At 42.2% G+C, this 14,061-nt stretch overlaps 1 protein-coding gene across 1 annotated transcript in view; it reads left to right on the top strand.

Annotated features, from left to right (window-relative positions):
* LOC132542421 (zinc finger protein 709-like) overlaps positions 1 to 14,061 on the top strand; it is a 215,596-nt gene that overhangs the window by 84,756 nt on the left and 116,779 nt on the right. Inside the window, exon 2 of the mRNA XM_060205017.1 lies at positions 12,407 to 12,536. Coding sequence (XP_060061000.1) covers positions 12,522 to 12,536 — 15 coding nt within the window. The 5' untranslated portion in view covers positions 12,407 to 12,521. The remainder of the gene's footprint in view (positions 1 to 12,406; positions 12,537 to 14,061) is intronic.

The following is a 14,061-nucleotide window of genomic DNA, read 5'->3' as shown; positions in this document are numbered from 1 at the left end:
TCCAGGAGCAGTGGATTCATGGTTCAGGCACCGAGCCCAGCAATATCCCCGGAGGGAAAAAAAAAAAAGAGAGATGGAATCGGGTGGTAGAGCAGCAGGATCAGTGCAGGTGGTGCAAAATGCAAGGACAGCATTAGGATCCCAGTTTGAACCCCTGACTCCTCACCTGCAGTGGAATTCCTTCATTTGCGGTGAAACATGTCTGCAAGTTTCTATTTTTTATATTACTCAATTTTTTATTATTTATTCATTACCTTTTGTTGCCTTTGTTTTACTGTTGTAATTATTATTGTTATCGTTGTTGGATAGGACAGTGAAATTGAGAGAGTAGGGGAAGACAGGGAGAGAAAGTAGCTACCTGCAGACCTGCTTCACTGCTTGTGAAGTGACTCCCCTGCGGGTGGGGAGCCGGGGCTTGAACCAGGATCTTTTCCCCAGTTCTTGTGCTTTAGGCCACCTGCACATAACTCGCTGGGCTACCGGTTTCTGTCTTTCCCCCTTTTTCTTCCCCTCCTCTCCATTTCTCTGTCCTATCTAACAATAACGACATCAGCAACAACAATAATAATACCTATAACAAAAAATGGAAAACAAGGGCAATAGAAGGGAAAATGAATAATAAAAACTCTTAATAAATAAAAAAATAACGGAGAGACAAAAGCCTTCAGCCAAGCAGTGAAGCAGGAATACAGGTGTCTCTTCCTCTCTCTTCTCCTCCTCTCTCCATTTCTCTCCTATCCAACAACAACAACATCAGTAACAACAACCATAAAAGCTACAACACAGTCAAGTTCTCAGACACAAAGTTCCCTCCACAGTCAGATGCTCGAACAGACACACAGTTCCTTCACAGTCAGGTGCTCAGACAGGCGCACAGTTTCCATTTCAGAGAGGTGCTCAGTTGACACAAAATTCCCTCAGAGTGAGGTGCTCAGACAGACACACAGTTCCCTCCACAATCAGGTCTTCTGTGAAAGCCACTTTTCTCTTTATTGTTGCAAGTGTCTCACTGCTTTGGCTGACTTTTAGATACAGAGGCAGAGACACAGAAGAATGGATGGGTTCCTAGCTCTGGAGCTATGGCTCTCCTGTGTGGGGTACTGAGTCAAGCTCCATGTGAGCCATCTCTCAGGCTCCATTTCCTTCTCTTCTTCATATTTATGAAGAGAGCAGCCAAAGAGCACACCAAGGCATCACTAAAGTACATTGGGTGATGGGAATTGAACTGGGACCTTATGAAAGGAAGTCCGGCACATCATCCCCTGCAGAGTCTCCCAGGCCACAGAGCCACTTCCCTACAAGAGAGAAAAACTCCCCACTGTTGGAGGATCAGGGAGCCTGGCTCCAGATGGGCAGCTGAGGCACCTGTGTTGAGCACCCCACACTGTGCTTTGCAATAGCTCTTGGGCCCACGTGACTGGCTGCAGTCATTAGTGGCAGGTCTGGAAGTTCAAAAACTGGGCTCACACACTTGTGGTGGTTGGTGTTGGCTGAAGGGCTGGGGCCTTCAGCTGGGGCATCTGTGCCTCTCACCCCAGTCTCCTCACCAGACGTGGAGTCCTTTCCCAGTGCCTTGAACGTGGGTTGGCATTTGACTTTGCTCTGACCAATAGGATGTGGTAGGAGTGACACTGTCTGACTTCCTAGCCAAGTCCAAAAGGGCCTTGTTCCCGCCACTTGGAACCATGTCTGACTACCAGAGAAGTCCCTTCCCTTCTTCCTCTATCAACATTTTGATTAATTAATTAATTAAAATTTTTATTATTGATAGAGATAGAAATTGAGAAGGGCGATAGAGAGAAAGAGCTGCAGCTCTGCTTCACCATTTGTGAAGCTTCCCCCCTGCAGGTGGACACTAGGGGATTGAACCTGGGCTCTTGCACATTGTAGTGCATGTGCTTAAGCAAGTGTACCTCTGCCTGGTGCTTACTGATTGATTGATTTATTTTTAAAGATTTTATTTATTTTTTATTATTTTATTATATTTATTTATTGGATAGAGACAGTGAGAAATCAAGAAGGAAGGGGGAAAATAGCAAGGAGAGCGACAGAGAGGCACCTGCAAAGCTTTCCCCTTTCAGGTGGGGACCGGGTGCTGGAACCTGGGTCCTTGTGCATTGTAACCTGTGCAGTCAACCAGGTGCGCCACCACCCAGCACCCCCTTATTTATTTATTTATTTATTTATGAGAAATATAGGAAGAGGGAGACAGAAAGAACCAGGTACACATGCCGCTAGGAATTCAACTCATGCTTGAGAGTCCAATGCTATATCTATTATGCCACCTACTGGACTACCCTATTTCTTTATTTATTTACCCTTTTGTTGCCCTTGTTGTTTTATTTTTGTAGTTATTATTGTAGTTATTGATGTTGTCCTTGTTAGATAGGACAGAGAGAAATGGAGAGAGATGGGGAAGACAGAGAGGGGAGAGAAAGAGAGACACCTGAAGACCTGCTTCACAGCCTGTGAAGCTGACTCCCCTGAAGATGGGGAGCCGGGGGCTCGAACCAGAATCGTTCTGCCTGTCCTTTTGCACTTTGCGCCATGTGTGCTTAACCCATTGCACGGCTGCCTGATTCCTTCTATTCACTAAAAAAAAATTTTAATATTTATTTTCCCTGTACCTGTGTGCTAGGCAAATGTCCTATTGATTAAGATTAATATTCTACCTTTTATGCCATTCTCTTGGCCCTATGCATCAGAAGACAATGGATTATAGAAAGTTCAAGCTTGTTATGTTTCTAGGGACCTTAAACAAATTGAGCAGCCCCTTTTTCACAAAATCTGTTCCATTGTTTGATCGAGGAGTTTTGTTTTGTTCCAAGTTAAACTCTCTAGATATAATCCATCTGTGTATGCTCACTGTGTAACCTAGGTTCTTGTGTACTATTCTTGTATAAGGAGGTGGGAGCATACTGGTGGATGGTAGATTAAAAGGCCCATTGTATCTAGGCAGGTACTATAACTTTGCATTAATTATGTTATGTAAGCTGGCCCCTCCACTGTGGGAACCACCAATCTTTTTCTATATTGTAGGGGGAACACTAAAGGAAGTGGTGTAGATAAAGGGGAAAACATTTTTTCCTATTGGGGCATCCTGAAAAATTCTGTATTACTGCTATTGCTTATTCCATTATGATCAATCTTACAGACTGCAGTGCAGGTTTTGTCATTATTTTTGTCATTTGGTCAGGCTCTGAGCCTGGCCATAGGTAAATATTATTAAGACCACACAGAGCTTAATCATGGCAAAAGGCGAGATGGTTTCAGTTTGGCCTGGAGAGTCCAGCTGTGCTGAACTTCCTATGAAGCTGGTTACGTGTCAAGCAGCTTGCATGGCGGTGCCTGCGCCAATTTATAGTTGCAGTCAGAGCAATATCACAGGGAACAGGAGACTAGGAGTCCTGCTAGCTAATTAAACCATCTGCTGGACTGAGGCAAACTTTTCTGAGGAGCAAAGACAGTTCCTGAAGGGACTGATGTGGGGATTAGTGACTCTCCTCATTGCACTGGGAAAACGAAAGTCATCTCTAGTGGACCAGTGAGATACCTTAAACCCCCCACGCACACCGTACCCCTACAATACCTGAGCTTGCTACACCCAGTGTTACACACACCTTATATATGACACTCGGTGCATTGTTACTGACCTCATTCTTGGCATCATCACTAGCACTCAGGCAGATGGCACTACTATCAGTGACGACAGTACTGTCTCTGGTACAACCAGCACTCCTGCAAAACCCAAACCCACTATACCAGAACTGCCAACTACAGAGCCACTGAAGGCATGGACACCAAAGGAAGTGGACCCTGAGAGGAATCTCCCTCTCTATTGGACTGATAAGACCCTATATAATAATGTTGTTCCTACCATACAATAATTTTGGAAGAAATATTCACAGTCTCACATACGTCTGGAATCCAGGATGTGATCAGTACAGAGCTAGGGTAGCCCCTTATCATCCTAATAAGATATATATGCTGATAACTAATGACTGAGGTAATACTAACAGGTCTGAGAAAAATCCACTGAAATGTCATTTCTCAGAACTTTGGACCAATAAGACAGATACCATGGTAATATACTCCACACACTGGAGGCCACCTAGCTACATACATCAGATGGCATTTAAGCTACTAACAGGGGATGTGTTTCAATCAGTTTTTACTTTATATCCTTTTGATATGTCTATGAACATGATGCTATGAAGAGCATTCTTCTCCATGGTTGTCAAAAATGCTTGGGATGATGACAACAGGATAACTTACAATGGGTCTGCAGAAGCAATGCAACGAAGGATTAGGAATTTAGTGAATCAGTTACTGCCACTGAGTCTGCAGATCCATGCAATCCAATGATTGGACTGCATATAATAAAGGGGAATAAGTAAAGCCTAAACTGGTTAAAAGATGAGTTACAGCCCTACCAATTCCATGGGGAAATTTATGCCCCAAGACTTTAAAGGTCAACATACAGAGTAAGGATGAGTTCTTAAGGAATTCAAGTGGTAGTACTCTATGGCTGTGTGTAGCGGAATTTCCCAACCTACCATTTTTTGGACACAGGGTATTATAATTATGAGGTATAGCCTTGTGTGAATACTTACCTGGAGAACTGGCCCTCGTGGGAACAGTGGATGAAAATCATGACTCTAGGTGTACATCCTTATCAGATGCCATTAATCTTAACAGATATTGGGCCACAACCATGGCAATCCAATGCCCCTAAGAAAACTAAGTTGCATTGTTCACCACACGGAGCTACCCACTCTTGTTGTGTTGTACCAGGGTACCATAAAGGCAAGAGAGAGAAACCTGTATGGCTCTTAAATTACTGGCCACATAACCATAAGGGAAAGGCAATTAATTATTATAATCATACTGGAGATATGAATATCACCACAGGATCTCTATTAAGTAACCTTAAGAAAACTAACAAGTTAGCACACCTACATAACACCTCCAGCACACTACACTTATCCTATCTATCTGACAACCTCTGGCTTATGATAGATAAACCTATCCCATTAGTTTTTTGAACACCCATATATTATATTAATATAACGTCACCTGAGGTGCCAACACAATCATTTCATTTATATAAGGAATTTCTGGTGAAACCTGTACAAGATAACAAAAGTACAGCATACAATTTGATATTTTCCTTTATACATTGTCTTCAGATTCATAACACCCATACCTCTACCAGAAGGTGTATACCCTCCTATAATATGATTGAGGATTGTGATTTTGGAATTAATGCTGACAGGTTCGAATTCCCAATACCATGGGATATTAATACCACAGAAGGGACTGTCATTCTGTGCCATAGAGGAGAGAGAGAGGAGGTCTGGAGTGAAGAGGGAACATAAATCTTTATTTGTGCTGGCACCTCAGAGTTGAGTGCTAGAGAAGCAGGTTGGGCCACGTGGAGGTAGAGAAAATAGCCGCCTCACACAGTAACCTTTCCTGCATCTAAACACCGAAGTGAAGCACTGGTGAGAGAGAGGTGTGGAAGAAGAAGGGCTTTTGTAGGAGCAGCTTTCACAAGAATGGAGAGGCGGAGGAGTAACCATAGCACTCGAGGATAGGATAATAACTCTTGTGAGAATGGGAGGGGGGAGGAGTAACCAAAGCACTCCAAATATCGCAGGGAAATAGACAATGCCCTGAGGGCACAACATGGTGGACAGGCACTCCAAGAATGTCCCAACTCTTGCGGGAACTAGCAATAGCCTGAGGGGACAACATGGCAGATGTGACGGCATCTGCACAAAATTCTCAGCATCTCCCCCTTTCCTTTTATCTAATGGCCAGGGCAACAGTCTGTAAAGTCTATGAACTACTCAGGGTCAGTCTATGAAAAACCAGCAACATGAAGGCAGGGAAGCTATTGTAAAATTGTCTAGAGTGTCCAAAGGGTACACCAGCGAGTCCGATAGAAGTCTTAGTCCAAGGTAGGCAACTAGGGGGAGAAATGGCAGGGGATGAAACACTGCATGAGGAAGGTCAGCCTCTGGAATTCTGCTTTTCTGTAGAGAGTGAGCTGAAACCACCAAAACATGACAGGCAAAGCAGAAGCAGGAAAGGCAGATAGGCAGTAATAAAAGTTCTGTCCTTGGAGTCTGTGAATCAGGTTCTTCAGATCGCGTCAGGTGACATCTAGGGTTTTGAGGGTGTGTGCCACTGTAGTCGTGCTGTCTAGTGGGTGATGTGAGGGTGTGCAGGAGTCCAGATGGTTTGTTCTGGGATTCCTGTGGAAGAAACACAAACACTCTGCTTCTCGTGGTTAACAGGGCATCTGATTTGAATTTTTTATAGAAAAAGAGGTTTGGTGACTTAACAACTGAATATTGGGGGATGTATCTTTCCTATTTATTATTATTATTATTTTTATTTGTCATGGTAATCAGCCTTTATCTGGAAGGTCCTGGGTGATTCATGGGGAAAAAGAACTTATCTTTTAACAAGGACTCTAAGGTGCAGGGAAACAGGAACTTATCTTTTTTTTTTTTAGTATTTATTTATTTGTTGCCTTTGTTGCCCTAGTTGTTTTATTATTGTAATTATTATTGTTGTTGTTGATATTGTGGTTGTTGGATAGAACAGAGAGAAATGGAGAAAGGAGGGGAAGACAGAGAAGAGGAGAGAAAGAGACACCTGCAGACCTGCTTCACTGCCTGTGAAGCGATTCCCCTGCAAGTGAGGAGCCGGGGGCTCGAACTGGGATCCTTAAGCTGGTTCTTGTGCTTAGCACCACCTGTGCTTAACCCGCTGCGCTACCGCCCGACTCCCAGGAACTATCTTTTAACATAAACTCTATGGCCATGCCAATAGCAACCTTGAGGGCACATGTGGCTCCCCACGTCCCCCTTTCTGATATCATGTTTTGATGTTTGGCAGACTTTGTTTTGTGGCAGGGTGGACTGTGCCTATCTTAGGTTCGGGATCAGCCTTCCGTCTTACCCGTCATTGAAACATCTGGTCATTTTTGCCCAATAGTACCAGGTGCCCTGTCTTAGGTTGACTGGATAGCGCTAGTTTCCCTCTTACCCATCATTGGCTAGCCAGCCCTCTACATGGTGGACATTCTGATGTAGGGGGGCAAATCCTCCACAGCAACTTCATATTCTGCCATGTCCAGCCTATGATAGTGAGCTTGTATAGGTTGCATCTTTATGGCATCAATCTGTTTTGCATAAGCTTGTGAAGAATTATAGGACCTACTGTGAGCAGAAGAAGTAAAACAAGCAAGGGTCCCACAACTAAGGGTAGACAGGTAAGGAAGGGGGAATGTATCCATTGGTATGAAGAGGTGGGATCATATTTCAAGTCTAAGGGAAGCAGTCAGTGGATGTGGTGTCCAGGGGAACAGCCATTTGTCTTTTGGGGTAGTAAATGATGTTTGTGGCATGGGTGATGTTATAAAGGGAAACATCTTTAAATTGTTGGCTGACAAAAGCAGGCCTATGGTGGCAAGACAAGATACACCAGTTTTTTTTTATAAGTGAATAAGTTTATTTAAGATATGTATTTACATATATATATACATATTTTAACCGTAGCACTGTTCAGGTCTGGCAAGATACACCAGTTAAGTGTACAAGAATATGTGAATGTTGTTAATTCACATAGGTTGAATATGGAGGAACTTCTTATAGTTTAATACCTTACCATATGAACAGATGATTCTTCATATGAAGGCTTGATAGTTGTAATCACTTACTTGTGAAAAAAAAAAACTTGTAACAAGTTGGAGGTTTACTATAATTGATACCTAGATTATAATTGGTTTGAATATCTATGATTTTGTTAAAAGGTCATCTAATGTGACCTCCTGTAGCAGTCTCTACAGCAGGATCTTTAGACCAATTATAGTTAAAATATATATTGATTTTTAGCCATTTTTACTTTGGAGTATAAACAAACTCAGGTTACTTAGAGAGTTACCGTATGTTAGTGACAATGGTTTTAACATTTGCAGTGCCAGATTGATGCCAGATCTGTTGTGAATTAATTTCCACAAAATAGTTTACAGGGCACTTTTGGGGGCCCTCCAAAAGCATCCTGTATACAGAATTTGCATTTTAGTTTTGGGGATATATTGTCACGTTAAATATTTAGACTTTACCTTAAATAGTAACTTTACCAAATTAACTTTACCTTTCCTGGTAGTGATATAGCTTCAAGGTTACACTTTTAACCATTAAGTTAATGTTTTACCAAACTCGAAACATACATATAAACATTTAGTTATAACACACAGGAGGGAAAAACTTTTGGTATAAAAACATATCATTTAAAAAAAACAAATTTATATCTGTCATTACTCACACAGTTTAAGACTAAACACTTACATATATACCAAAACTTATATATAAAATCAAAAGAGAGAGAGAAAAAAAATTGGAATGTTTCTGGACGTCTCCAGAAACTTTGACTGTGTCCAGCATATTTATATAAAGTCAATTACCTCATAGAGTACTCTGTGCAGATGGGTCATGCAAAAATTTTTGGTCATTCAACACACTCACTCACAAAACACAACTGGCCAGTCATAACATAAGACATTCAGGGAAGGGGTAGGAGAGAGGGCTCTGTGAGCCAAATTTTCTAGGTTCTGCCATGTCATATTATGGATCCTGGGATGTATCCTGCATCTAGTCCTCCTGTATTTCATGAGGGTATTGTCGGACATGGCGGGCAGGAACCCAGACAGGTTTAGAGTAATTATGTGGGGAAATGCATGCAAAACCTCTTCCAATGGTCATTAGATAGTCAGGCCCTTTCCAAATTTTATCGAGTTGGTCTTTCCACTTGACCTTAATAGCTGGAAGAGTAGATGGTGTTTGCCAGTGAAGAATAATAGGAGTTAAGTCTGAATTATTGTAAATATCAAAAAGATTTAATGTAGTTAAGGGTTTTGCTAGCTGGATATTGGGGGGTACGTTCCTCCTTTATCTTTATTTAATTGAGCCTTAAGGGTTTGATGGGCCCTCTCAACAATGCCTTGTCCCTGTGGATTATAGGGAATGCCTGTGGTATGAGTAATGTTCTAGAGGGAACAAAAATCTTTAAATTGTTTGCCGGTAAATGCAGGTCCATTGTCATTTTTCAGTTGCAGAGGTAAACCCATCCCAGCAAAACAGGAGAGCATATGGCTTATAAGCTTTTTTGAGCTTTCTTCCATCTGAGCTGTTGCCCACATAAATTTAGAAAAGGTATCAATTGAGACAAGCACATATTTTTCTTTGCCAAAGTTTGGTATGTGTGTGACATCGATTTGCCAAAGAGCATTAACTTTTAAGCCTCAGGGGTTAACACCAAGAGTCTGCATAGCAGGTGTTTTTATGAAACTTGCACAGGAAGAGCATGTAGCAAGGATATGTTTTAATTGTGGTAAAGGAACATCAGGAAATTGAGCTCGAAGGCCTTTAAGATTAACATGGGTTAGGGAATGAAAGTCAGCAGGATCAGAGACAGAGACTAGGAGAGTTCCTGTGGAGGCAAGGTGGTCAGCTGCATCATTCCCTTCAGACAGGGAACCAGGAACAGGGCTGTGGGAACAAAGGTGTTGAATATACAGTGGTTGGGTTTGAGAACAGAGCGTATAGGCGATTTGAATCAAGAGAGGGGAAAGTGGGTTGTCATCAATTTTCACATAAGAACAAGCAAGCCATGGAAGTAAGTGAACAGTATACACACTGTCAGAAAAAAGGTTGAAGGATCTGGTACAGCTTTTTTTTTTTTCCCTCCAGGGTTATTGCTGGGCTTGGTGCCTGCACCATGAATCCACCACTCCTGGAGGCCATTTCCCCCCCCTTTTGTTGTCCTTGTTGTTGTAGCCTCGTTGTGGTTATTATTATTGCCCTTGTTGACGCTATTCATTGTTGGATAGGACAGAGAGAAATGGAGAGAGGAGGGGAAGAAAGAGTGGGGGAGATAAAGATAGACACCTGCAGACCTGCTTCACCACCTGTGAAGCGACTCCCCTGCAGGTGGGGAGCTGGGGTTCGAACCAGGGTCCTTACGCCGGTCCTTGCATTTTGTGCCACATGTGCTTAACCCACTGCACCACTACCCGACCCTCTCTGGTACAGCTTTTAATGCAAGGAAAACAGCATAGAGTTCTTTGTACTGAGGGGAATTATCAGAAAGCTCAGTAAAGAGAGGTTTAGGGGGTTGCTTGTCCCAGTAATATATAAGAGCAGCAGTTCCCTTTTCTCCACCATCAGTGAAGACTGTAGGAGCAGTAGGAATGGGATCTCGAGAGAAAAGTTTAGGTGCTAGTAGAGGCAAAAGAGGTAAAGAAGCTATCAATTTATTAGAAAGAAAATGGTTATCTATTTGTCCTGGAAACCCCACGAAGCTTATGGCAAACCGGGAATGTTGGCATATGAGTCACTCTGTATCTGTGGGAGAAAAGGGAAGAATAATTAAATCCGGTTCTTTCCCTAAGACCTGCACAGACCTATTTCTCCCTTGGCGAACCATGAATGCTAATGCATCTATCTCAGTGAGGAATCTTGGAGCTCCGCCTACAGGTGTGTGAAGCCATTCGAGAACCAACCAGATACAGCAGTTCATCATGACCAAGTGGGGTTTATCCCAGGCATGCAAGGTTGGCTTAATATATGTAAATCAATCAATGTGATCCATCACATCAACAAAAGCAACACCAAAAACCACATGGTCATATCAATAGATGCAGAGAAAGCCTTTGACAAAATACAACATACCTTTATGATCAAAACACTACAAAAAATGGGAATAGATGGAAAATTCCTCAAGATAGTGGAGTCTATATATAGAAATCCTACAGCCAACATCATACTCAATGGTGAAAAACTGGAAGCATTTTCACTCAGATGAGGTACTAGACAGGGATGCCCACTATCACCATTACTATTCAACATAGTGTTGGAAGTTCTTGCCATAGCAATCAGGCAGGAGCAAGGAATTAAAGGCATACAGATTGGTGATTAGTGATCTCTTGTCTGCAGCTGGTTCCCTTACTCCTCTACTGTGGGAGTTGGTCTGGGCTGCAGTGGGCCAACCCCATGATTCCTTAGCTCTTTTCTTTTTTTTTTTTAATATTTATTTTATTTTATTTATTCCCTTTTGTTGCCCTTGCTGTTTTATTGCTGTAGTTATTATTATTATTATTGTTGCTGTTGTTGTTGTTGGATAGGGCAGAGAGAAATGGAGAGAGATGGGGAAGACAGAGAGGAGGAGAGAAAGATAGGCACCTGCAGACCTGTTTCACCGCCTGTGAAGTGACTTCCCTGCAGGTGGGGAGCCGGGGCTCGAACTGGGATCCTTATGCCAGTCCTTGTGCTTTGTGCCACCTGCGCTTAACCCACTGCGCTACAGCCCGACTCCCTCCTTAGCTCTTTACATCCTCTGATTGCCAGAAGGTGAAAGTTGTATTTTAATATATACATGTTTAATTTACTGTTTCTTTTTTGCCCATCAAATTTCTTTCTGTATCTCTTGTTTCTTTCACTTTCTGCCAGGACACTGCTTATCCCTGGCTTAAGTGTGGGTTGTAGGACTCTTCCTTGGTTCCTTAGAGCTCTCCTACATTCTTCCTCTGCCACTGGCCTGGAAATCCTACCCTCACCTGAAATTCCTAGGTTTAAATCAGCCTCCTTGCAGAGCTTACACCAGGTGTGTCTAACTTTTTAAAATATATACTTTTTATTTTCCCTTTTTGTTGTCCTTGGTTCTTTTATTGTAGTTGTAGTTATTGTTGTTTTTATTGGTATCATCTTTGTTAGATGGCTCTGGTATCTTTATAATGAAATTGTCATTTACAAAATATTTATTCCCTAAAGCATTAATTCCCCAATAAAGAAATAAATTATTTTTAAAAAAGATGATAACAAGTTTTAACCTGAGAATGCTCTGTTCGCTCTCTCTTTCTTTCCTTCTTAAAAAAATATTTATTCCCTTATGTTGCCCTGTTTTTTTTATTGTTGTAGTCATTATTGATGTTGTTGCTGTTGGATAGGACAGAGAGAAATGGAGAGAGGAGGGGAAGACAGAGGGGGAGAGAAAGATAGACACCTGCAGACCTGCTTCTCCTGCTGTGAAGTGACTCCCTGCAGGTAGGGAGCCAATGGCTCAAACCAGGATCCTTAGGCTGGTCCTGAGATCCTTGTGACATGTGCTTAACCTGCTACGCTACCTCCCGACTCCTGTTTTACTAGATTTTTGTGAATGCTTTTGTTGAATAAAAAGTAAAAGGTTGGAAAGAGATGTCAGATGTCAGTATAATTTGTGGGCTTTGTAGTAGTCCTAATAGGCAGGATAACTCACTAAATGTTCCATAATCTTTCTGTTCACATTGCACAGCAGGGTATTGTACCTTTTATTCACTACAGTATCTTCCATCTAGGGGCCATACTGTCCAGTGAAGAGGCTGTGTTCCTAGATTTAAAACAGTCTCAAGCTATTGCTGTGATTGATCTTCCTTTTTCTGGCCTGAAAGACATTCAGGGAACGAGGAAGAGATGGCAGTTTCTTGGGTAAGTGACTTGCCCCACATGAGAGTCTGTTTCTTTTTCCTCTTGAATAAGTTGTATTTTAATTTATATCAGGAACCATCTTCCTCAGATAGAGTATGTTGTCCAGCATCTCTTTGGAGGATGGAACATTCTCTACTATTTTAGATCCAAGTTGAGGGCAGGCCTTATAGGGCCCCACAAAGGGGTCTATTTTGTTGTTCCTGATAGAGATGACTGTTATTGGAAGTTCTCACCATAGCAATCAGACAAGAGAATGGAATCAAAGGAATACAGATCAGAAGGGAAGAAGAAGTCAAGCTCTCACTATTTGCAGTTGATAGGATAGTATATGTAGATAAGCATAAAAAGGAGCCGGGGTGGTGGTGCACCTGGTTGAGCACACATGTTACAATGTGCAAGGATCCAGGTTCGAGCCTCTGCTCCTCACCTGAAAGGGGAGAGCTTCACAAGCGATCAAGTAGAGCTGCAGCTGTCTCTGTCTCTTTTCAAAAAGTGGTCTGGGAGGTGACGCAGTGGCTAAGGCACTAGAGGTTCTGAGTTTGAACCCTGGCAGCACATATCCCAGAGTGATGGCTGGTACTTTCTCTACACCTATCTTTCTCATGAATACATAAATAAATTCTTTAAAAAAAAAAGGGAGTCAGGCTGTAGCGCAGAGGGTTAAGTGCATGTGGTGCAAAGCGCACGGACTGGAGTAAGGATCCCAGTTAGAGCCCCCAGTTCCCCACCTCCAGGGGAGTCACTTCGCATGCGGTGAGGCAGGTCTGAAGGTGTCTATTTTTCTCTTCCCCTCTCTGTCTTCCCCTCCTTTCTCCATTTCTTTCCCTCCTTTCTCCATTTCTCTCTGTCCTAACAATGACAACATCAATAACAACAATAATAATAACTACAACAAAAATTTTTAAAAAACCAAGGGCAACAAAAGGGAAAATAAATAAATATATAAAAATGTTTTTTAAGGTAGTCGGGTGGTAGCACAGTGATTAAGCGCACATAATGCAAAGCACGAAGCTGGACACAATGATCCCGGTTTGAGATCCCGGCTCCCCACCTGCAAGGGAGTCGCTTCACAGGCGGTGAAGCAGGTCTGCAGGTGTCTGTCTTTCTCTCCCCCTCTCTGTCTTCCTCTCTTCTCTCCATTTCTCTCTGTCCTATCCAACAACAAGGACAACAATAAAACATCAAGGGCAAAAGAGAATAAATAAATATTTTTAAAAATGTTTTTTTTTAAAAAAGAAAAGTCTAAAGAATCCAGTAGAAAGTTACTGGGAGTTATTAGGCAATATAGCGAAGTATCAGGCTACAAAGTCAGTGTACAAAAATCAGTGACATTTTCTTATGCAGACACTAAATCCAAAGAAGAGGATATCCAGAATTCACTGCCATTCACTGTTGCGGCAATATCAATAAAATACCTAGGAATAAACCTGACTGAAGAAGTGAAAGACTTGTATACTGAAAACTGAGTCAGTAGTCAAAGAAATAGAAAGTGAGAGGGGCTGGGTGGTGGCACACCTGGTTGAGT

This window comes from Erinaceus europaeus, chromosome 13, assembly GCF_950295315.1.
Source record: "Erinaceus europaeus chromosome 13, mEriEur2.1, whole genome shotgun sequence".
Taxonomy (NCBI): domain Eukaryota; kingdom Metazoa; phylum Chordata; class Mammalia; order Eulipotyphla; family Erinaceidae; genus Erinaceus; species Erinaceus europaeus.
Note: the sequence above shows the minus strand (reverse complement) of the source record. Positions and strands in the feature narration are given on the sequence as shown.